The 24,187-nt window shown below is 41.0% G+C and overlaps 1 protein-coding gene across 7 annotated transcripts in view; it reads right to left on the bottom strand.

Moving 5' to 3' along the window:
• Positions 1 to 24,187, bottom strand: part of baz2ba (bromodomain adjacent to zinc finger domain, 2Ba) — a 130,194-nt gene that overhangs the window by 1,030 nt on the left and 104,977 nt on the right. For 3 of the 7 annotated variants that reach the window (XM_036569898.1, XM_036569895.1, XM_036569894.1), the window contains 23 exons: positions 23,767 to 23,859; positions 22,656 to 22,717; positions 22,278 to 22,343; positions 21,286 to 21,351; positions 19,823 to 19,867; positions 19,430 to 19,462; positions 17,057 to 17,122; positions 15,351 to 15,491; positions 14,518 to 14,769; positions 12,452 to 12,675; positions 11,966 to 12,040; positions 10,740 to 10,968; positions 10,574 to 10,636; positions 10,306 to 10,450; positions 8,361 to 9,151; positions 7,794 to 8,058; positions 7,412 to 7,567; positions 6,418 to 6,578; positions 5,792 to 6,093; positions 4,212 to 4,347; positions 3,750 to 3,896; positions 1,410 to 1,720; positions 293 to 436 (listed from right to left, as the gene is read on the bottom strand). In XM_036569898.1, the coding sequence (XP_036425791.1) occupies positions 293 to 436; positions 1,410 to 1,720; positions 3,750 to 3,896; positions 4,212 to 4,347; positions 5,792 to 6,093; positions 6,418 to 6,578; positions 7,412 to 7,567; positions 7,794 to 8,058; positions 8,361 to 9,151; positions 10,306 to 10,450; positions 10,574 to 10,636; positions 10,740 to 10,968; positions 11,966 to 12,040; positions 12,452 to 12,675; positions 14,518 to 14,769; positions 15,351 to 15,491; positions 17,057 to 17,122; positions 19,430 to 19,462; positions 19,823 to 19,867; positions 21,286 to 21,351; positions 22,278 to 22,343; positions 22,656 to 22,717; positions 23,767 to 23,859 (3,973 nt within the window). The remainder of the gene's footprint in view (positions 1 to 292; positions 437 to 1,409; positions 1,721 to 3,749; positions 3,897 to 4,211; positions 4,348 to 5,791; positions 6,094 to 6,417; positions 6,579 to 7,411; positions 7,568 to 7,793; positions 8,059 to 8,360; positions 9,152 to 10,305; positions 10,451 to 10,573; positions 10,637 to 10,739; positions 10,969 to 11,965; positions 12,041 to 12,451; positions 12,676 to 14,517; positions 14,770 to 15,350; positions 15,492 to 17,056; positions 17,123 to 19,429; positions 19,463 to 19,822; positions 19,868 to 21,285; positions 21,352 to 22,277; positions 22,344 to 22,655; positions 22,718 to 23,766; positions 23,860 to 24,187) is intronic. The other 4 variants (XM_036569899.1, XM_036569896.1, XM_036569900.1 and 1 more) reach the window with 2 other exon arrangements.

A 24,187-nucleotide genomic window follows, 5' to 3' on the forward strand; every position in this document is an offset into this window, starting at 1 on the left:
AAAAGTCGAACGTTGAGAGACATTTTCCAAGAAACTATTCTACTTTTGTAAGACTTTCCTGCCAGAGATGCGAGAAAAGCGGCTACAGCTGAGCTAAAGCTTAAAGCAGAGCAAAGTAAGTCTGTGTTTTCATTTATATTATGCTTTTTAGTGTGTACCAGTACATAAGCACATACTGAGACATATTTACAGCCAAGACAGTAATTTGGACATAAAATTTTGTGGCTCCTGAGGTGGTTGCCGACCCCTGGCCTAGTGCATTTGAGTAGAGGTGGAGTGGAGTGAAACTCACTGGCTGCTAACAAGCTTCTCGCGGATGGTGGAGAAGTCCATTGGTTTCTTGATTACTTTGCGGTACCCAGGAACTGATTTGAGGTTGACTGGTGTGAGGAAAGGCCAGGCATCCTGATGACGCTCCAGTTCAGCCAAGAGGATCCTGCACAAAGGCAAAAACGTCAGAAAAACATGATGGGCAAACACTTCAGCATACGAATACTGAGTTAGGACGAGTTTTGTTCCCATCCTCATGAATATTATTACATCCATACACAGGAACTGACACTTAAAGTGCCTGATAAATACAGGCAAACGCATGCAAATTAACATAAGCCAAAAGGATAATCCAGCCTTAGCAATGAAACAATAATGATATTAGCAGCAACTTCTCAACTTTGTTTTTGCTAGCTATTTGTTGTTTACCAGACTAGGTTCAGAATACTATTCAAAGTTGAAAATAGCATTAGGCATCAGGTAATGCACATATAATTATTAGGGCTGTCAAATGATTAAAATAATAATAATAATAATAATAATTGATTAATCATCTTACTTTTGTAGGTTATCACAATTCATCACATTTGTCTTGTTTGCTAAAATGATTTTTTCCCATTTTAAAAAAATAGAGCATTTTGCTGAAGCTATATGAAAGGGCAAATTATGCTTTATCAGAATTTATTTAGTATTTTCACTAATTCAATTATGTTCACCAAGGAATTCACACAAACTGAACATTTAAGTCACATGATTTCCAAAAGCTGCATTTGAATGTGAAGGCTACAATTGGATTCTATATCCACAGCAACATACAGTGAGCCAAGCAACTGGGGTTTAGCTGGCACTACTATCAATGAATTGAAGTGTTAAACAAAGAAAATATGCTAATGCTGTGAAAAAACATGGAGTTAATTTATCTTGTTAACACATTCTTAACCTTGACAGCTCTAATAATTACCAGTTATTACTGATTTTGAGTGATATATGATAATGACATCAGACAATATATCATAAGCCCTAGGAAGTACACATTAATATATGGCTTCCATTAGTGCATAAATGCTCACTGCTGTATTTTATGAAACAGCCCACAGAGTCTTGCCCAATAGCTCTGAACAAGCTCTTTATCACAGTACCTGCAGAGGCCCAGGTCACGGTTGTTGTCCCTGGCCGTCTTGGCTCTTTTCACGCAGGCTGGACTCTCAGGTTTGGTGGGAGGAGGGGCGGGTGAGCTTTTCTTGGCCTGTGTGGAGGCTGTGGTTGCTTTCTTTGGGCTGCTGTTGCTGGTGTTGCTACTGCTACTGCTGCCACCACTGACTGTTTCCTCTTCCTCACACACCTCTGGCTGCTTCTTGTTCTTTTTGGCCGTCTCCGCAGACTTCTTCCCTCCTCCGCTCGACTGGACACGATTCTGTGCCTTCTTGCTTTTCGGGGACTGACCGCTCGCCTAGGATAGTTCAATGAAATATCAAATTTGTGCCAAATGTCCCATTCCCCAAATATAATAGTGCTTTATTACAAAAACTAACTATCATTAGTTCTAAGATCTGACATAGTGAAGATTTTTTACACGTTTCTACTACAGAAACAAATTTTATCTTAATTTAGGAGTGATATTTACAGTTTCTTATCTCAAGTTAGGAAATCCTAATCTACCCAGTGGAGGTCGACAATCAATTGTTTTACCAAGCAACTGATAACATGTGCACAGCTGAGACATAAACATGTAATCAAAATAATGTAAACAAATATGTAGGGTATAGTACAGAAAGCTACTGTGTTGTGTATTAAGTTTCAGTGACCTACACTAATATATGTACATTGTGACTGCACCCCCTGCTGTTTAACAGTTTCAGTTTCAACTCAAGTTGCCCTATTTGCTGTGCTATTCCTCTTAATCATGTTTAACATGTCTCCTCATGCCATTGCTGCAAATACTTTATTTGCCAAGTTTTCATTTACATTAACAAATGCAGGTAATGAGTGGGAATTAGACAGAAGGTGAATGTCTGGGATTTTTTAAACTGCAGAGATAGAAAAAAAAATGACTCGCACAATTGAAACCGCAATGTATGTCATTGAAATATTAATTTAGGTAATGCTGTTATGTTAGTTACAGTAAAATTGTTATACTGCCTAAAATGATGATATTCTATTTTAAATAGGTTAGCTAATGTTAAAAACGTAAAGTTTAAACAGAAGTGAGGACACCATGAGGTTTATCCTGAAGTTTGGACAATATTTGGAAAATTTTGTACAGTTTCTGTAATTCTCTTTTCTTATTTGGATTTAGGATGAAATTAGAAGCTCTTAGCTATTGTCCTAACTTCAGTCCTAACTGAAGTCATCATGGTGACTAAATAGATAAGATTTCAGAGTTAGTTTGTTTCTGTAATACTGAATCTGTAAGTTTGAATCTTTAGTTTTGCCCTGGAGCCACAAGGCTAATGTAACTAACAAGTAATGAAAGCTCAGGCTAATTAGCAGGCATGCATGATAATTTCGGAAACATATCAGTATCTGCAGATAAATGTTTTAAATAAAGAATGTCTTTGGATAGATGTTTATTTTTGATAGATAAATCAAAACAAAATTTTATGATGTATTTATTCAACTCCAGACAGCAGAATGTTTTGGTGACGCTGGGCTGGTGTGCTAAAATATCTGTATTTTATTCATATTACTGCATTTGCAGCTATACAAAAATATATGCCAATTCACCATCATTCTAATCCAGGTAGATTTAGTCCTATTTTCTAAAATGTTTCTGTGTCAGCATTGGCAACTGCATCAGCAGATAGGTACATGAAAAATATCGGATAAGAGCATTGGCCCAGATTTCCCATAGCGGTGCATCTCTACTCATTTGCATTATACAAACCGCATACCTAAACCATCACACTGTGAGGCAAACCAATTGTTATGTACACTGAAAAAAATATCTTAGCAAGTGAAATCATCTCCAATCTAGGCAATGTATGTGAGAATGTTGTAGAATATTGTATGATTACCTAAAACATTTTTTGTTTTAAGTCATTTTTCTTAAATTATCGGCAGATTTTGTTTCAGGCATATTGCTTAAAACAAGCAAAATTACCTGCCAACACCATGAAATAACTTAGTCACTTAGAAAACTAGTACAAATGTCTAGAAATATTATAATTATAATTATAATTATATTATAATTCCCTTTACAACAAGCTCAATTTAAGAATTACTGGACACACTGACTGGACGTAAGATGATTTCACATGCTAAGAGATCATTTTATGTAGCATCCCAATCAGACTTGCTTAAGTGGTTTCTGATACTGTATGACATTCTCTTATCTTTAAAACAAGACAAATATATACTGCATATCTAAAAACAGCAGTAGCAGCTTTTCTTGACCAAGGAATACTTCTTCTCTTGGGTAGGTGATACTCTAAGGGCTGAACATGTGAGCACAAAGTGTGATGAAGAGTGGAGACGGTTACCTTGGAGATGCAGGCAGGGCAGTACCAGTCTCCCTCTGGGATAGTGCTGATCTTGGGTTTGTGGCAGTAAGTGTGGCAGCCCTTATCACAGCCATCACAAAGCAGCAGCAGGTCCTCATTATCTCCCTTACGGCAGATCTGGCAGTACTGCACACATACAGTCATCATAAGGGACAAATATTCTTGTATATATTATCAAAACTGTTTCAGATAAAACTACTCAGTCACGCTCACTCCTTCTCTCTCATGCACACTCTTCTCATACTGCCACCAAAACTGCTACTGCAGGTAGACACTCAGCCCTGGAGCTCCAGACATATTCATCAGAGTTTTCAGAAACAAAGTGCAGTTGTAGCAGCTGATGTTGTTGGAGAGCCAACCAGCAGGAGCTCCAGAGTGTCCAGGAAAAAGTCCTGTGTAAAGTGCTCGGAGTGCAATGTGTGCAATGTGCAACAAACTCACCACTTTCATGATGGATCTCTCCCAGGCGATGGACTTCTGCAACTGCTGCAGGCACATGGCCAGCTGGGATGAGTTCCTCACCTCGCTCAGAGCCTTCCTCCACACCTTCATCCCTGGAGCAAGCTCCTCTTCTCCCCTGCATCACACACACAAGGAGAAGGTTATAACCAGGTGCGCAGCTATAATATAGGGCTAGAGCCTTAGAGGAACTACCAACAATCTCATACAAAGAGGACAGACCAGGGATCATCAACTCTGGCCTTAGAGGACTGGAGCCAGTTAAACTAACTGAAAGTACGTTTGATTAGAAATTAGAGAGTAAATGCTAAGAGTAGGTAGTTTAAAACTAGCAATGTACAGGAGTTTGGTAGCAACACAACCACTTAAAGGTGCATCATAACTAGAAGTGCGGAAATTACATCAGAACAGTGTCACACAGAATGACAATGTTCACTGTCTGCAGCCAATCAGTACCCAACATAAACAGAAAATACTACAGCCATGAACCTGACACAGCTAACATTCTCCTTTCAGTATTATGTACTTAGTTTTGGTGAAGTATATCTGTTGAATTAGTCATAACTACTGATAGACATTACAAGTAATTTTATGATTGATTAATCAACTGTAAATAATAATAGTAAATAATGAGTAATCAATTATTCCAAAATTAAAAATCAACTGTGTGAAATGTATATAACACTCTATCCATAGCACCAATGTAACAACAGAAACTGCTGTGCTTCTTATATGGCAAATTCAGTAGCTGTTAAAAAATAAAAGATCACTATTAATTTAAACCTTTGTTAAAAATTACTATCAGTCTAAATATGAGCTACTTACCAGTAGCAAGCAGTTTCATGCTCAGGCACATGAAACTGCTTGCCACTGAATTTGCTGAACACAGGAATGTAAATGTTAAAATTTCTGTCTCTCAAATTAAAAAACTGTGTGATTTTTTTTTTATGCTGGACCAACTAACGTGTATTCAGACTAGGTGCAAATGCAAACAACTGAAGCACATTTTGGTGATGCTGCTTCTTTGACACACCTGCTAAACCTGGTAATTAACTGATTAGTGATAACTGATTCAGATGTCTTTGAGCAGGGAAATCAACAAACTGTGCTGATCTCTGATCCTCTAAGACCAACTGATGACCCACAGGACAGACAAACAAAGGAGAGTAACAGTATACATAACATGTGAGAAGCACATTATGAGAAACACATATGATTTGAAGATACAAGAGTAAAGAGACCCCATGGTTAAACTGCACCATACACTTACAACACAACAACCACAAATAAAAGAGAGAAAAGAACACAAGTGCACTGCAAATCAAACCCATGCAGGCAGAAACAGGAAGCACGCAAACAGTGGGTTAAAGAGCTTGAAACAAAAATACAAAATGTCCCCCAAAAAAAACATGGACTCAGGGTGAACAGGCAGACCAATGGTCAATGCAACGCACGCACGAGCACAGCAGCCCCCAGCCAGCAGAGAAAGGAAGGGGAGGAGGAGGAGGAGGGGGAGGAGGAAGAAGAGGAGAGACGAAGGCTGGCTTGTGTGGATGACCTACCCTTCCCCTCCAGCGCTAGTGGATGGAGCAGGGGCGGGCACAGTGACTGTACCCACATTATCCAGTCTTATCTGGATGGTTGTCCCTAAGGGGCTCCGCAGGTACCTTCTCTCGATGTGGCGCTCCAGCTCGGCCAGGCGTGACACCGCGATGTCCAGCGGGTTGCTGGGCCGACGGCTCAGGCCTTTCTCCGAGCTCCGCTCGTCTTGGGACTCCGCCCCTGGGCGGGGCTTGGGGAGGAGCTTGTGCTCATGATAGACCAGGTCCTCCCTCTCCGACTGAGGCTCCGGGTGCACCCAGCCCTGCAGCAAGAGATTGGGAGGAGGAAAGGTGGTGGTCAAGAGCAGGAACTGTCTTTGGATATAGGAAATCTTACAGTTAGGAGTGTAAAAATGCCTGCGTTGAAGATGTAATCAATAAAGGCTACAATCATTGTAATCAATTATAGTAATTTTTAATAATATTTATTGGCCAAATTAAAATTTACAAAAATTAGTTCAATCGATCAATTGCAAACAAATGAACTCATTGTCATGTCAGAGACCTACTTCAAATATCTTAACATAATAGAAAAGCATGTATATCTTCTAAAATCAAACATGTACACTCTCTCTCGCTCTCTTTACCTTGACCTGCAGGCTGGCGGAGGTGACTTTGCGCTCAAGTTCCTCCACCTGCTGCAGTAAAGCGATGTCTGTCTCCATGGCCTGCTCCTCCACACACCAGTCCTGTAGTGTCTCTACAGAAACCTGACCTTCATCCAGCTCCGACACCTCCATCACTGCCACTACACATACACAGAAGACGACATTTTACCTTTGAGCACTTTTGCTACTTAGCTGCAGGTCTTTATGGGCCATTGTTCGAATAACAGATCTGATTGGCTGAGCTACATTTGAGGAAATGGTAAAATAGAGTGCCAAGCTATTTTAAACAGTTGCCACTTTTTTTTTGTTGAACATCATATTTATTGTTGAACATCATATTTACTACACTGTACATTATATTTTTTGTCACCATTTTCTAAAAGCAATAAGCCACTCAAGCCTGTGTTACAGTGATTTCAATTCAGTTGGGGGGCATTGCATGCGTCCCTAGCATCATCCTTTAACTACAATAAATACACACAGGCTCAAATGGCTTATTACTTTAATATGATAATGGGGCAGGCATTCTGCTGAGGAGTTAGCTTTTACCCACTAGTGCTAGAAAACTGTGGCAGTGCATGTATGGTAAACCTTAAGGTTCTTAAACGAAAATGTTAACTGGACAGGGGCTATTTTCACAATGCACAAACCACCTCAAAGATTGGCCTGAATTCAGTTCATTTTTGGGAGTTTTTGGAGGAGTCTGAGTTCGTTTGACGTGTTCACATATACACATAAAAACCACAGTTTAGTGACCCACTTGAAATATTGAAAAACTCTTAGATTAGGTCCACAGGCATTGGATTAACCTGAAGTTGAGAAACTGGGATCTGTGTTTTTCCAGCTCTATGCTATCTCAAGAGATGGAATGTTTTCTCAGTCCTTTTGGAGGTTTAGTGCAACTAATTAACATACAGAAACAAGAAAATATCATCTTTGATTCCATATGGTGGCAGTCAGTGTAGCTGCTCACCCTCTCTGTTCTTGTTGCAAGTCTGTGCAATTAGCTCCATGGATTTCTGGATCTGCTTTTGTAGTGATCTCTCTCTAATGCCTCGGCTGTGGAGAGCTTTCATCAGGGCCTGCAGCTCCTCCACATCTGCCACCTTCCACCAGCCCATCAGCATGTCTGCAACACATACACACAAGATCCGCATTAGTCTATAAACCTATTCTATTCACAGTATGATTAAGCAGTGTTCAATTTTAATACTGTATAATAATAATTTTATAACATGCATTTTGTATTTTATTTTGCATGAAAGGATCTGGTGTCCCATATAACTTGTCCAGAACAATAAGAGATGACAGATCACCGGTCTTGACCACTGTGTGTTTGTGTGAAAGTGTCTTACCCTCTGGTATAGGATGAGGCTGTGGGTGGTCATGATTTCGTGGAAAGTCGATGGCAGGAGAAGGGGCTGAAGGGGGTTTGTCCCCAGGGGGAGCTGGAGAGCCGCTCTTGCTGGTGGAGACGCTGGGGGCTAGTAGGGGGCTGGCGCTGCCCTCAGCGGGTGGGTAGATGGGCAGAGGGCTGCTACACACAGGCAGGTTGGGGCTAATCACCCCACCAGACCAGCCACACATGGGTAAAGCCATCAGGGCACTACCAGGCTTCACCTACAGATGAAGTGAAGCAAGCATTCAGCATATTATGACTACTTGCTTCCCTATATTAGTCAAGCATTTCAATGTAATAGTATGTATCTATGATTTCTATCCATATAAATATATTCATAGTGATTGAAAGAGCACTCTCAGACCAGAAATGCATGAACACATGTGTAAACACAAACGCACATCTGCACCGCACTGGTGCACTATAAGCTAAAGGTTCTGTTATTTATAAGCATGTTGGTGGTTATACACCTCAGTTCTAAATCTCTGTTCAGTGCCAGACTGAATGAATGCTTCTCCCTTACCTGCAAAGGAGACATGGTGTGGTTTCCAGTGCCATCATGGGCAGGGTTGAGGGGGCTTGGAGAGGCAGAGGGAGGGAGGAGGTGATGGTGGGGGGAGCAGGGCGGCACAGGGCTCCTGGAACGGACGTTGAGGGCACTGTTGGGCTGCGGGGAGGCCTGCGGGGGTGTTGGTGGCTGAGTGAGAGAGGAGTCGTCACAGGGCGAGCGGGGTAGAAGACTGAACCAGTGCCCGCTGCGTTCTGTCAACACACGTAGGAGCTGGTCGTTGCCCAAAAGCTGGACCTGCTGCTGCTGGAGAGATGGTGGGACCCCAAACTGTGGAGGAGGAGGCACCCCGAACTGAGGAACGGGGACCGCAGGGTCCGCTGGAATGCTGCACAGCACCATCGGCTTGGAGGTAGAGTGAGTTGGAGACATTGCTGATGTTGCCGCCGGGGCAACAGTTGCTGGGCAGCCATTGGGGTTGTGGCAGAGCGCTGTTACCTCAAGGGCCGTGTTTGGGGGCTCCTTGAGAGGAGGGCTCTGAGAGGAGGTGGGCTCTGTCTGCTGAGCTTCCTTCTCCTGGAGGTTCTTTGGTGGAGAGGCACACACTTCTCTCTCTCCGCACTGCTCCTGATCCGCGTCCATTGGCAGCTTCTCGTCTTCTTGTTTGACACCCTCCACAAGCTCCTCCTCCTGCTTCACCTGGCTCTGGACCTCCTGCGGCTGCAGCTCCTCCTGCGGCTCCTCTTTAACCTGCACAGGCTCAAAGTTCTGAAGCCTCTCTCGTTCCTTTTCCAGCTCTTCAGGACCTAGAGAAGGCATATGGAACACTTCAGATGACCTCAATTTGTGATTTTAGTAGTTACACTATTTTCATATAGTAAATTTTAGAGTGAGAGTAGAAACCAATGAGATAATTAAACACTGTACTCAACTGTGCTGCAAAACAAAGCAATTACATCCTACAATATAGACAGCAAGAAAGCACTACTTGTATGTGAATGGACTGTTTACAAGTGATAATTCAGCATAAATCATATTTGCACAATATTTGCACAGCTCAATGTAGCCAATCAGCTTAGACATGTTTGGAGTTCTGAGTTTTTTTGCACTGGAGCTACACGGCTAATGTAGCTAACAAATAACAGAAGCTGAAACCCCACCAATTAACACCGTGCAAGCTAAATCACACACTTGATTCAGAAGCAAACATCCAACATTTAACATGTCTCAGCTGATCAACAACATTTGCAGGAAGGAGAAAATTGTATTTTTTGTTGAACTAATGCTTTAAAGGAGAATTCCATGGATTTTTTTTAAAAAACATTCAGCATAATTCGGTTGTTGACATTGAAACAAAGTCCCTCAGAGTAGTTTGATGTGAAATGGTTCATTGCAGAAACCTTTTTTTAAACAACGGTGGTGGCACAAACCAGAGGCTGTGATGTCAATAATGCAATTGCAGCTTTTCATTTACTATTCATAATGACCAGTGAACCTACATGTGTCTTTAGAGTTTTTATATGTATTGCTAATTACAGTAAAATAGTGGTAAATCTGAGTTTTCTTTAGGTACTTTTCCTTATAATGCCTGCATGTATGTCTCAATACTACATATATATTTTTTGGTTTTAGGCCACAATCTCAAATCAAAACCTTCGTAAAAATGTCTCAGGCATCAGGTAACATATTCATAACCACTTCATATGACAATTTTGTGAGTTGGCTCTTAGAGGGATAGTTATCATCACTTATCACCTACTGCACATCGCCAATACTGAGAACAATCCTGACTTAGTTTCGCTAAGTGTGCATTTCACATCAAGCCACTCTGAATGTTAACATTGTTAAGTTTCCATCTTAGCAATAATTATTCAGAAATGTAGAAAAAATTGGTGGAATTCCCCTTGAAGGACACATGTGGTGAGTTCCACTAGTGATTTGGATGTGTGTATATGTTCACCTTCTCCACTCTCCAATCCCTCAATGAAGACCCCTCCACACTGTGGGAGTACCCAATAGCGGCGACGGTAGCGGTCCTGTCCGTACGCCATGGAGCGCAGCGCGTGAGATGATTCAAACAGCTTCCGTCTGATCAGGTTCTGCTGCTGCTCTCCCACAAACACAGAAATGCACGAGTAAGGAATTTATGTGTGCGTCTGTGTGTGTGTTTGTGTGCAGCCATGTGTGCATGCAGGTGTGCTTGTTTGACAGAACGTGCATGTGTTTACCTTTGATAATTTGTCAATCTGTTTCTCCAGCTCCTCTACACTGGTGGCTTGATCTCCCTCATCCTAAGTCATACATACACATAGAAAATCAAAGAGTGATCACAGGAGTGACGATTTGCTATTACTAGCTCTTATGTTTCCATGTTGGTAAACTGTCAGAGCTCACCTCATCACATGTCTCTACTCTTCTCCCCTTCTTCACTTCTTCCTCCTCCTCATCATCTTCATCCTCTCCTGCCTCGTCACTGTCCTCATCTTCATCCTCATCATCATCACTGTCACCGCCTTTCCTCTTGCGCTTGTGTCCGGCACTGGGTGTGCCAGTGGCCTGAGCCTCCTCCCCTACAGCGTTGGCCTCTCGTTTCCCTGTGCGTTTAGCATGGATGGTCTTCAGCCTGTAGGCAAAACAACCACAGATTAGATTCTTATGCCATGCATAAACTGCTAAAGGGAAATTTGATCAATTTAAAATTTCTGCATTATTAAATTATTGAAGTGTAAACAAAGTCATCAGAGTGGTTCGATTTGAAATCAAATCACTCTGGAGAGTCAGATTTGTTCACAGTGGTGGTGATAGGAACCAGACATCCAAAGCATTTAATGCCTCTAAAGCAAGGGTGTCCAGTCTTATCCGTAAATGTCCACTGTGTCGGCAGGTTTTCATTCCAACAGAACAAGAGCACACATGAGCTCTTTGTAGGCTTAGCAATTCATTAAACAAGTGGAATCAGGTGTGCTCTTGCTCATTCGGAATCAAAACTTCATTTGGAATCCAGTCCTTTGTGGATAAGATCGGACATCACTGCTCTAAAGGCTCTTTTTTTGGATTTACCACTATTTTGCCAGCATTAACATCACAAACTAAGCTCTTGCAACCCCCTGGCTCCCCCATCATTGTAAAGAATTTCTCTACAATACACTACTTCACATCAAACCACTCTGAATTACTTGGTTTCAAAGATTGAAATATAGAAAGCTGCAGGAAAATCCCTTTAATCTTGAAACTATATCACAATTCAATTATTTTGGTATGATTCACTCAATTACACTCAATACAGACATGACTGGTGGAGCAATTTACAAAATAGCACAATACTGAAAATAAATCAAGTCTTTTTCTGGATTTTTTACCAAAAGTTATTGCTATAATAAATGCAAACATTCCAAAACCAATACAGTTGAATTGGCACATTCAGATGCATTTTTATAGTCCTACAGAATTCCATTTCCGGTGTATGACAAAAAACAACCACATGTAAATGCCTTTAACAGGTTTAGACTATAAATTAATTATGGCCCGTGTTGGAGATTCCTTGAGAATGAATATCTAAGTGAATTCATGCATGTACAGAATGGGGTGGGGTACATTTGTGTGACACAGAAGACACTTACTTTTTCAGTTTTCCCTCCACGATACACTCATCCTTCCTCAGCACGGTCATTTGATCCAGGCTCTTATCAATCTCACTGTGCATGAATACACACACACACAGATCTGTCAGTGTCTGTAGCACTCCTTACACAATAACACACCTGTGTGATTTTTACACACCCTCTGCTCTGAACGGTCTGGCTGGAACTCTCTGTAGCATACAAAATGCAAAGGCTCCATGAATAACCCAAGACTCAAGCTTCTCTCTTGACCTCCTCATACGGTTTGATTTCAGGATGAATATTTAAAGCACTACACTCAAAAAGGTGCTTCTCTATCTGGCCTGAGGTAATCCTCATGCATCAGCTCACAGCTGTGCATTGGTCTAGTACATTTTAGCAAGTCATCATAAACCATAACTAAACTGCAAAGTGGACGAATGTTTTCAATTAAATCAAATTGAATTAAATCAAAGTGAGACACCAGAAACCAAAAAGCCCTCCTACCTGACCACGCTCTTGCTGCAGGCCAGCTCATTAACAAGGAAGGCCAGTATGGAAGCTTTCTGGGCAGGTGTGTGGGCTTGGAAGGCCTTGGTCTTCAGGCTCAGTGCGATATCAACCAGATCTGTCTGAGAGCAGTGTGCCTCCATGTACTGCTGCAGCACCTCCGAAACGTTGTCCCGGTTCAAACCCAGGTTAGTCAAGTGATCACCCAGGATAGACTTTGTCTAGGTGAGTCAGATGCAGAGGCAGAAAGTCAAGCAAGTGTTGTATCACTTTTAATAAGGATAAATACATACGTTAAGGCAAATAAAGAGTATATGCAGGTTAACCAATAGAGCATGTATTGGTTAAAATGAATGTTTGGGGGAAAAAAAAAATCTAACTTTTATCGCAAATGCAGTCGATCAGCCAAGACTTTTTGAGTCTTGAGTCTTTGAGTCTTTTATGCATGTCTGAAGTTTGATTCTTCAGTTTCCCACTGGAAAGGTAAATCGAGCCACTCTGAATGTTTAAATTGTTAAGTTTACATTTTAACAATTATTATGCAGAAATGTAGAAAAATCGGTGGAATTACCCTTTAAGGACACTTAACACTGGTGGAGTTCTACTATTGATTTGGAGTATGTGTGTGTGTGTGTGTTAACCTTCTCCATTCTCCAGTCCCTCAATGAAGACGACTAACTGGTAATGGAAACTTGCACCTCACTAATTAGCGCATTAGTAAATCATCACACACTTGCAAGACATGTGAAAGTTCAACCAGACTTTCAATGGTTCAAACAAAATTCAGACTTTTCTTTTCTTTAAACAATTTTTTAAACTCTTAACTTTGTACCATGTTTTACACATACATCACGTTTTATACATGTATCACCCTTTTTCTATGTATATCACAAGTCATATTTTGAAAGGTCAGTGTGGTGCTGGATCTATGTACTCATGCTGAATTTAGTTTCCTTTCTCGTCACCAAGTGTACCTAAGTGGAGTGTATGGGCGGAGCTAGAAATAGTACAGACCACTAATTGTTCAAACGCCAACGTCATACAATCGTTACAGGTTGAACCTGCATCAGGCAACGATCATTTCTACATTGACTGTGACTCCTCGCATAAAAACAAACCATAAGTAAAAAGTAAATTAAAACTTAAAGCTGTTTCATTGTTGCACTGTTGTTTGTGTTTACTTTTAACATTCAAGATGAACTGAAATTAAAATTCTTGCCCGAAACCGAAATTCAGGCCGCACACAGCTGAAAACTGACACCAAAAACAGAAAAAGAAAAAAGAGGTTTATACACACACACACACACACACACACACACATATATATACACACACACACACACACACACCCACCCACACACACACACACACACACACACACATACACATATACACACACATATATATACATATATTAAAATTTCTGTTGAACGTAATACCGCTGACAATAATTCAAAGGCAATGACAGCCATGTTGGGAAAGAGAACTGAGAGAACTGGAGGACTAACCTAAACAGCTTTCTAAATAATATTAAATAATAAAAGAATAAAAATAAAATTTATCCAAATCTATAGCTGAATTCCACGAACAAAGTAACAGTTTTACTTACTTTTTCTCATTTCATTATCAGTCATATTAAGTGTTAGATTTCGACACATCATTGCAGACCTATTCGATTTTTTTGCTTTTTTGCCCAAAACATTTTGGTGGCCGAAATTTCAAGCTCCAGAGAACCCTGCCTATTCTGTTTAGAGATGGGAGACACAGGTACTTTACCAGGGACCAGTTCTGGGTTTGTTTTAGTAAACAAACAGTGCTGTACTGCACCACCTGTCAGACAAAAACAGCTGCACAGTGCCAGAAACCAGATAAATATATCTGAGATTATCTGATAATACATAACTTGTTGGCTGCATTAGCCTCGTGAAAAACTAAAGACACCAGACACAGCTGATCGACTTTGGGGTAAAGTAAAAACAGGGTACATTAGATTTTTTGCCAAAGTTTGCCTGCTGTCTATCTGCAGAAACATCTACATCAGCACACGTGAAACTCCCTCTCACCCTTTGTCCTGGTGGGAGTCCCGGGTCACACACAGCGCTGGAGAGCAGACGCACCAGCAGGTCCTGCACTTGGCCCATACTGTTGCCCAGGTTGAGCAGACCCTCCTGCAGCACGCCTAGAGTGGGGACCTCGGACAGCTCCAAGCCCAGAACTTTCCCAAAACTGCGCAAAAACTGCACCACCATCAGACAGTCGGAAAACACCTGACCAGGCAGGACCAGGCCCGGGATACGAGAGAACTCTGGAAGAGGCTATGGCAGAGAGAGGGAGAGAGAGAGAGAATGTGTGACTACCAAGTACAATGTCAATTCTGTTTCCTTCCTAGTGTTCCATAGACTTTTCATGGGCAATTTAAACCATGATAAACTGTAACTGTCAGCTTGTGGCACAAAACATGTTTCACCACTTGGTGGCAGCATTCTGTTTTTATCGCCTTCATGCTTTGTAAGGTGTTTTGGATGACCTAATGCTACCACAGGTCCAGTGTAATCAAGCCCTTAATAGTTTATTTTTCACAGAAGAGGCATTTGATAGCATCATATGAATACTTGGATTTGATAGAATTGCTGGGAAACTTAATTGCTATAGAAAATTTGTAGGCCCAATAAGTGTTAAGCATCCTTGCTGTTTAAACTGTTCATGGTTTAAATATACCACACCAGCTTCTTGGCAGCATCACAAAAGGGCACATCGAGTATTTATTTTAGACATACAGAACTTTTCTTTTTGGATTGTTGTGTCCTTTCCCACCCTCTCCTCTAACCCTGCTTTTGTTTCAATGTAGTATTGGCTCTTGTGTGGTTTGGCATATGCAGGAGTGCAGAGGGGTCACCTTGTGATCGGTTAAGCACATGTCCTCGTTCGGCTTCTTCATCTCACGGATCATTTCGAGCTCCAGCCTGCGCAGCTCCAGCTTGCGCTCTTTGTTGAGGCGTTTCTCATCCCTCTTCTCTTGCTTGAGTCGCTCGCGCTCCTGAGAGAGACGAAGAGAACAGAGAGGGGTGATGATAACTGGTTTGTTGCTGTGACTACAACAGACAGGCCTCAAGATTGTTGAAGAATTTTGAAGGTTTTATTGTCAACAACACAGCCTCACTTCCACAAGACACCACAGAAACACATTTGGGACACAATACACTATACAAATGTTTGCGAAAGTTTAGACATCCCTGGTAAAATTACACACTTTGTTGATTTTGTACGTGAAAAATCTGTTAACACACCCTCTACAGAGAACACTCTTGAATAGAGTATGTTTCTGCAATTTTTTACAGATTTTTTTTCTGAGTTTAATGTAATGCAAAAAATAAAACATAACATATGCGCACACAAAATGTGCCATAATTTTTGCATTGGCCACATTTTATGGTTTATTGTTCTCCAATATGTTAAATTCAGCTGATAAACAGTAACTTAGCATTAAAATGTGCAGAAGTGTGTTTTTACTAGAGGATATGTAAATTTTTTTACTTAGAAAAACAAGAAAACATGTAATTTGACCTGGGGCACCCAAACATTTGCATACAACTGTACATTCACCGGCTTTTCTCAGATTTTTTTCAGAAACATCTATCATAAAGGTTTACAGTTTATGGCTATAGCCCACTGACGTCAATTAAAAGGGACCACTACTAAACAGATATTATTTGAGTGGTGGGACATCCACAGCACAACATATTAATAGCATTAGTAGATTTTCTACATATTTGGGGGAAAAGAGTATGACAGAACTTTTGCACAGGCCACATGCAAACGTGTGTACTCTGTAGACGATGTGCACTTAGAAAATAAGCAAAACCTGTCATTTATCCAGGGGCACCCAAACTTTTGTATATGGCTGTATGTGACTATCTGCTTTTTTCATACACTCACACCATCGCTAAATATAGGCCCAGTAAAAGGCCTTACCGGAGGGAATTAAATTAGTGTCAGTGGAGCAGGAATGGACCCTGTACTGTGGTGAATGGAAGTGGTAGCCTAATAGCTAAGCTAGCGTTAGCACCAGAACCAGCCACACTCTACAGTCCTAGCACAGTTTAACATTAAAAATTAGACACGTGGAAGTGAAATTTGACGCCATCGTAATTTTGAAATGTTAAAATAGTGCAGGGCACCACGTTACTGCTGCAATGCCAAGCCTAACTATACAATATCACCCTAGCCCAACAATTAAAAGTCAACATAAATCAGAAATTATAACACATCTTCTTTCTGTACCATGTTTTCTGAGTAAAACAATGAGCAAGGCTCTTTGAGCAATGGTCCCATTAGCAAAGGTCTTTGAGCTCCATTCGCTTGATGATAGGTGGGGGTGGTGGGATGGCAAGGTGAAACTGATCCTATTGTGATATATCATTGATATGACACATGGCATATAATGTAAGTTATAGAAGTGGGTCATTACATGTTGATGGTACATCACAGGAAAAGATGTAAAATGGTCAGTTTGGATTTCAGGATTTTGACAAACTTAGTAAAAACCAGTGTTCACAAGAGGCCTGGACAACTGGCTACTTGGATGTTTTGAAATATGCCTACCTCAGCTTTTTTGCGGGCCTCTACGGCCTTCATGAGCATTACATGCTGTCTTCTCCTCTCCCTCTCCTGAAAAGAGAGAACACCATCATCATTATCACCACTACAGAGAGCAGATATAGAAACAGAGTGCAAGAGAAAAATAGGAGAAAGAGCAGGAGACAGATGTTGACACTGATCAGCGTGGTGTAGCATGTTGCACAGACTGAGGGAGAGACAGGACAGACAGCCGGACACACACACACACACACACACACACACTCGCACATACACGCACTCACAACGCCATGGCCGGGATGGGGCAGTCGCGTAAACGTGTGTTACAGCTGATCAGACAGAACAACGAGACAAACGAAAAGGGAAAGCGACAGGTGTGGTGAGCGGGTCAGAGAGAGGGGAAGCAGTGCATCTGGAGTTAGCTTAGCACAGCTAACGCAGCTCGCTAGCCTGTTTAGGCCTGTTTTAATGTGCTCAACACAAAGGGAAACGATACATTTGGCTGGTGCCCAAGTGACCTACCACTAGCTAACACTGAGGTACACCGCCTCTCAGAGAGCGGAGAACAGTGGAAGGGTCCTTATATTTGGTTGGCTATTACTGCAATACTTTCACACCTGACCCAAGGATGGCATGGACACACCACAATCAGAAATGTGCAGTACTGATCTCAGGGCTCAGGCACATTAACGTTTGACATCCACAGTACTGATGTCATGGCACAAGCACAATATGAGGATGAAAGGAACAGTTCAGTCAAGATGCTAACATGGCTAACATTGAATGTAAACAGACCTCTGAAGTTGTGTGTCATTTTGTAGTTGGCAGGATGCCCACATAAGGAACTTTGGCTCTAAGCGTTTTTTCTCTATGGGGGAAAAAAAAAAATCAATGCCACTTTTAAAAGTGTGCTAAACTAAATATTGCATAAAACTCATATGATGAATACTGTATGTCAACTCTATTCTATAACAACACAAGCTATTCTGCTGTAGCCTACTACTGCCAAAGTAACTTCACCACAACATTCGGCCAAGCTAGCTGGTTTGTATGGGGTATTCTGGTCAGACCTATTGTCCAAACTACTTTTCAAAAAAGGGCATAAGGACCTTCTGATGGTGGGAACTTGTTTATTCAAGTATAAATCTCAGCAGAAATTAAACATTAAGAATTTTTGGCCTATTTAGGCAAATAATAGCGATGGCACAAATAAGCAAGACAACCTTGAATTTTTCAGTTTTTTTTTTTTAACCTTTGTACTGGAGACAAAGGTTGAAGGCGGAGGTTTCCAAACGAATAAGCTTGGATTGAACGCTGCAAACAGATTTGCCGCCTCAGCTGTTTGCGCCTAATTGTTATTGCCTAGAATCAAGAAATACTTATTTTTTGCAAATGGAGAACACTTAATAGCTTTTTTAAAGTATTAGTAAAAAAAGTATATATAAAAACAATTTAATAATTATAAAATGTACATGCCAGCCAGTATTGGATGGGCTTAACAATCTAACTGGGAGGGCATCACTACCCCGAGGCCGACCCACAGCAGTGAGGCAGCCAGTCTTGTGATGGCAATTCAATACGCAGCAGTGTTAGCTTTCACGTACCAATATTCATATTTCGACTACTTAACAACCTCATAATCCAGAGGATGACATTTAAAGAAAAAGTCTAAATAAGACCAAACAAATCAGCTTTGGAACATTTTTGTTCACCATAGGATGCAAAAGAGGCAATTTTGAAGAACACCATTCATTTTTTCCATAGAGAAAACCAGCTAAGACACAGAGTTCCTTTCATTGGCATGTCACTGACTGCGAAATGACGACAACTTCAGCGGTCTATTAACATTATGCAAATAGCATTATGCTAACTGGGAGATATTAGCTTTAACTCACTGTCAGCATATTTGGTTGAACTATTCCTCAAAGATTTCAACATACGCACAAACACGCAAAACACACTCATACACGCGCAGCTGCTTTCTAACCACAACCATGATAAAGACCAAAGGAATGCTGAATACACATGGTATGTGGATGTGCAAAAATGAATGGCTTAGGTTACGGCAGTCACTTTTAAACAATGAGAGTGTATATTCGACAAGCTTTTCAGACACACAGACAACCACAAGCACACATACACACACACATTGAGGGAGAAAAGGGCCTGTTGCATCAAAGCCAGCTCTCTCTCACTGACACACACAGCAGATGTGGACGATGCACTTTTCTTTTTTTTTTCGCCGCTGGAAAAGCCATGCAGAGGAAAATGTAGTATGACAGCAGCCAGTGCTACACTTAAAATATGTGCTGCTATGACAACCATATCACAACCATGTTTCACGATGCGAGTGTTAGATGTACAGAAGATTAAACATACCCATACCATATCTAGTCTATGCCTCTCCAACTCCTGAGAGAGAGAGTTGGCACAGTATTATAAGACAGAAAAAAAACATAGCGTCATCAGAAAACTTTAAAATTAATAAAAAAAAGGGGAAAAAATGAGAAAGCAACCCAAAAAGAGACTTGACCCCACTCCCAAAAGCATGAACATTAACCAGAAAGAAACATGAAAGGGTTCAGACAACACTACATGAGTTAGAGCACTCCAAACATCTGCATAGACAAATCTACAATAATTTCATTCAATCCAGGATTTAGGAATATTGAACTAATGTAAGTTCAGTACGTCGCTGATCCCAAAAAAAAGGAATTCAAATAACAATTACTCATGAATTACCCACTAATTATTAATGAATGTGGTACAAACCTGGTGCTTTAGGATAACTGCCTGTTGACGTCTCATCTCTTTCTCCTGTAAGTAAAGAACACACAAAGAAACTCCTTTACATTAGAGGAAAGAGGCTTACAGAGCTTCTCAAAGTCACAGATTAACAAAGAATAAGCAAATAATATATAAATATATAAAGTTTAATATCTGAAATTTAGAGGCTGAAGTGGGTAGTAACTAATAGAACCGTATAGCTCTTATACCCCGATTAGCATTATGCAAACTGCCTTAATCCTCAGACAACTGCCTCAAGGAACAGCAAATAGATTTGCTTACAAACTTTCTTACCCTGTAGGACACACTACAGGCAAAATTCAGGCTTCAAGATGGCTGGTACTACTGTTTTTAGCTTTGCAATATTATTTTACCCATGCTGCCGACATTTGCTTCATAGTTGAGTGCAAAACTAAATAAACAAAGCAAACTTTGAACACCAAACTGCTAAAGATATAACAACACAAAACAGTGCACTGTAACAAACCATTTGGCAGCATATTCTATTGTATCATACTGTTCTGCTGTATCATGACTGGCATGATACCTTATTGGTGACTAGCATGTTAGCTAACATATTAGCATATGAGCGTGTTGGGACGTGTGATACAGCACAACTTTTGTGATGTTTTGTAATGTTGAATGCTTTAATAAACTGAACATGGATACATTAAAATATTAACATAAGGCATTTTCAACCACTCCTTATGTTTTCTGTATCAGAAATATGTATTGAATCTGAGTCTTTTGTGAATCAGTACATCCCTACGAACTAGATAAGACTTAGATTTTTCACTTTTAAAAAGGAATTCCATTAATTTTTCAAATTTTTTGTTATAAAATCATTACGATGTAAACAAAGTCATTTGAGTGGTTTGCTGTGAAATCGCCATTCTAGAGTCAAAATTGTTCACAACGGTGATTTTGATAGGAACCAGACGTCTGAAGAGGTTAATGTGTCTAAAAGCTCCCTCACAGAAACATATTACATAAAATGGTATCAAATATGTTTCCTGATACCTTTGCCTGTTGCCTGAACATTGTTTTATGATAGTTTTGGCCTATAATATATTTTTTAAACACATTCATGGCAGACAATTAACAATTTATTATTAGTTTATCATCATCATCATCATCATCACTAGTTGTTTTGGATAGTAAATAAAATTTTAAAAGATTGATGGAAGTCCCCTTTAAAGCACAGACACAAAACACATTAACCTAAACAAGCATTAGGAATATGATTAAAGTCCAGATAGGGCTCCAGCATATTCAAGAGAAACAGTTACCCCTGAAAAGGAGACTTTAAAAATGTATTCTCTTGTAAAGGTTCATTGGGACTGAACTGGGAAGGGTTAGAGTGCAATAACTAGGGGTATCAGCGTGTGGTAAAGATTGTTCTGGAGTTCTGGCCCTACGTTTATGCCCTCACACATACACACACTGACCTTTAAGCGCTTCTCCGCCTCCAAGATTTTGGCATTGGCAGCTTCCTCACGCTTTTTCCGCTTCGCCTGCCAATGCAAAACAGGTCTGGGTCAAGCAGGGGCCGGGCCATTACAGGTAGAAAGCTCAAATTAAACAAGCCACACCAACAGCTGCCTTATTTATGCCCCAATGAGTCCTTTTACTGCTGTGATCGATGTGCAGCTCTGTGTGCGCATGGCTGTAACTCACTCTCACCCACATAGAAGACAAAGATCCTCTCCTAATAAGAGCGCACTAACAACGAACAGGGTCTGATGGGGGGAATTTGCTGCTTGCTATTCACTCTGTGGCATTTTGAGACTGTTCTAATCGGAGGGTTCCGGAACACTGCGTCAGTGATTGAGAACCTTTTCAACGAGAACGTCACTTCTTGTCAGAATCAGCCCAGGGATCTTTGAAATTATTCAATATTCCCCTACTTTCTGACAATGGCGGTGGGAAAAGCAAGCACAGGAGAATTAGCTGGAAATTTCAATGCGTAATTACAAACAGAAAGAAATCCTGTTCAGAATGGCTTGCCAACCGTGTCAGCTCCAATTTGATTTTGCCCTGCTAAAACACTTTTCGAGCTTCTATAATTGGGTGAGAAAAGTAAACATTTTTTCCCCCTACTACTTATGCAAGACCTGCTATTGTTGGATGAAAAAAAAAAATCTTTTATGTCTAATTTAACCATGGTCTGAGGCACGAGGAGGCAGCAAATTTAATATTCAAAAACTGTCCACCAAAACCAATTTAGCGTTAGTCCAGAGAAAAAAAATTATGCAGGAGTCACAACCCCAAAATGCTAGAGAGCAATTCCGCTGCAGTCTGTGCTCCATGTTAAACAGGCTCTGGGAGGGGGGTGGCATGTATTTTAAGAATGTTAAGCCTATTTCAACTCTATCTCTTCTCTCTCTCTCTTTTTTTTTATTATTTTTTTTTATTTTCTTCCCCCGCAGTCAGTCCGTACCTCAAGAATCTGCTGCGCGCGGAGCTCCTTCTCCATCCGGATTTGCTGAATGCGCTTTATCTTTTCCTGCTCGGACAGAGGGAGGGAGTGTGTTAATTGAAAGCGCCGCCGTGCATTTAAAAAAGCCGGGGACGGCCGGATTAGCGCAACTAGGAGAGGTTGGCATGGAGCAGAGAAGAAGGCACTGTCAGTCTCCGGCTCAAAACACTGAAGTATATACTGAGAGGAAATTGCACAGAGTTTCGTGGAATAAGATTACTTTCCAAAACAGTTTCTCAACTCAAAACATAGCATGCCTTCTTCTGTACTGGCGTGATGATACATATGAAAGCATGCACAATAATAGGTATGGTTGGTTGAAACTGGTGAGTCACTGACCTGCTGTTTGAGGATCTTGATTTGCTCCTTCTGCTTCCTCCTCTCCTCTGCAGCCATGATGGCTGAAAAAGACAAGGCAAAGCATACTGTCACTGTCAGAAGTAGTCCTTGTACAGGACATGGCCAAAAGTATGCAGACACCTGACGATCACACCTATTTGAGCTCCCACTTTAAAACCTTTGACATTTATATGGAGTTGCCCTCCCCTGTGCAGCTATAACAGTCTCCACTCCTCAGGGAAGGCTTTCCAAAAGATTTTGGAATCTTTGTCAGCGGGAATTTGTGCCCACTCTGTCAAAAGACCATTTGTGAGGTCAGGCACTGATGTCGGATGAGAAGGCCTGGATCACAATCAAAGTTTCAGTTCATCAAAGGTGTTCAGTGGAGTTCTCTGTGCAGTCCACTGGAGATAACTTACCTCCAACTTTTTCAATCGTGTCTTTACAAACCTTGGTTTATTCAAAGGGGCAGTCATGCCGGAACAAAAAAGGGCCTTTCCCAAACTGTTAGCACTATACATTCCGGTAGGTAGCGTCTTCCTGCCATCCACCAAACCCAGATTTGTCCAGCAGATGATGCTACGTGCTTTAGCACTCAGCAGCCTAGCTATGAGAGTTTGTGTGGTTTAGCACTTCATGGCTGAGCTGCTGTTGCTCCTAGACACTTCCATATCACAGTGAAAGCACTTACAGTTGACCAGGGCAGATCTAGCAGGGCAGAAATTTCACAAACGGACTTGAGGCAAAAGTAGCATCCTATGAAAGTGCCATGTTTAAAGTCATGGAGCTCTCCAGTACAACCCATACTACAGCCAATGTTTGTCTATAGACATCGCAGGGTTACGTGTTTGATTTTAGACACCTGTTAGCAATGAGTGTGGTTGAGACACCTGATTTCTTAAGATAATTAAGTAGGGTGTCCACATACATTTGGCCATGTAACGTATCTCTAAAAAGTTTACAGGAGATGAAAAAACATTCTTAATTTCCAACGTAAGTTAACGCAAAAAAAAACCAAAAAAAAAACAACAACAACGAAAAACGTGCTGTCAGAACGATATATGTTTGTCGAAAAACAGTGTGTGTGTGTGCTTCGGTATTTGAGAAGTACCTTGCTGTTTGCGTGCTTCCTTGGCTGCCCTTGCCAGGGCCTGTTTCTCCAGTTTTCTCATCAGCTTCATCTGAGCCGCCTGCCGGGCAATTTCTGCGACATACGAGAGATGACACCAAACTCAATTTAGCCTTACAGGCCTCAGATCCTGAGGTTAATGTGGGCAGAGTTATTAGGGCTGCAGCGATTAGTCGACAAAGGTCGTGACTTTTATCAACGAGACATCTCTGTATTCAGACTGCAATACAGTACAGAAGCGCTGGGGCAATATGGCTTCTGTTAATAAGGAATTTTAAATGATGGCATTAGCAAAGGGAACAGAACTGAAGAAGGCAAAGTAAGATTAGTAAGTTATAGGAATGGGCATGGTTACGCAAACATGCTTTGCTTAGTCAATTATTTAAATAAAACGTGTAGTTTG

The sequence above is a fragment of the Colossoma macropomum genome, unplaced genomic scaffold (genome assembly GCF_904425465.1).
Source record: "Colossoma macropomum unplaced genomic scaffold, Colossoma_macropomum, whole genome shotgun sequence".
NCBI lineage: Eukaryota > Metazoa > Chordata > Actinopteri > Characiformes > Serrasalmidae > Colossoma > Colossoma macropomum.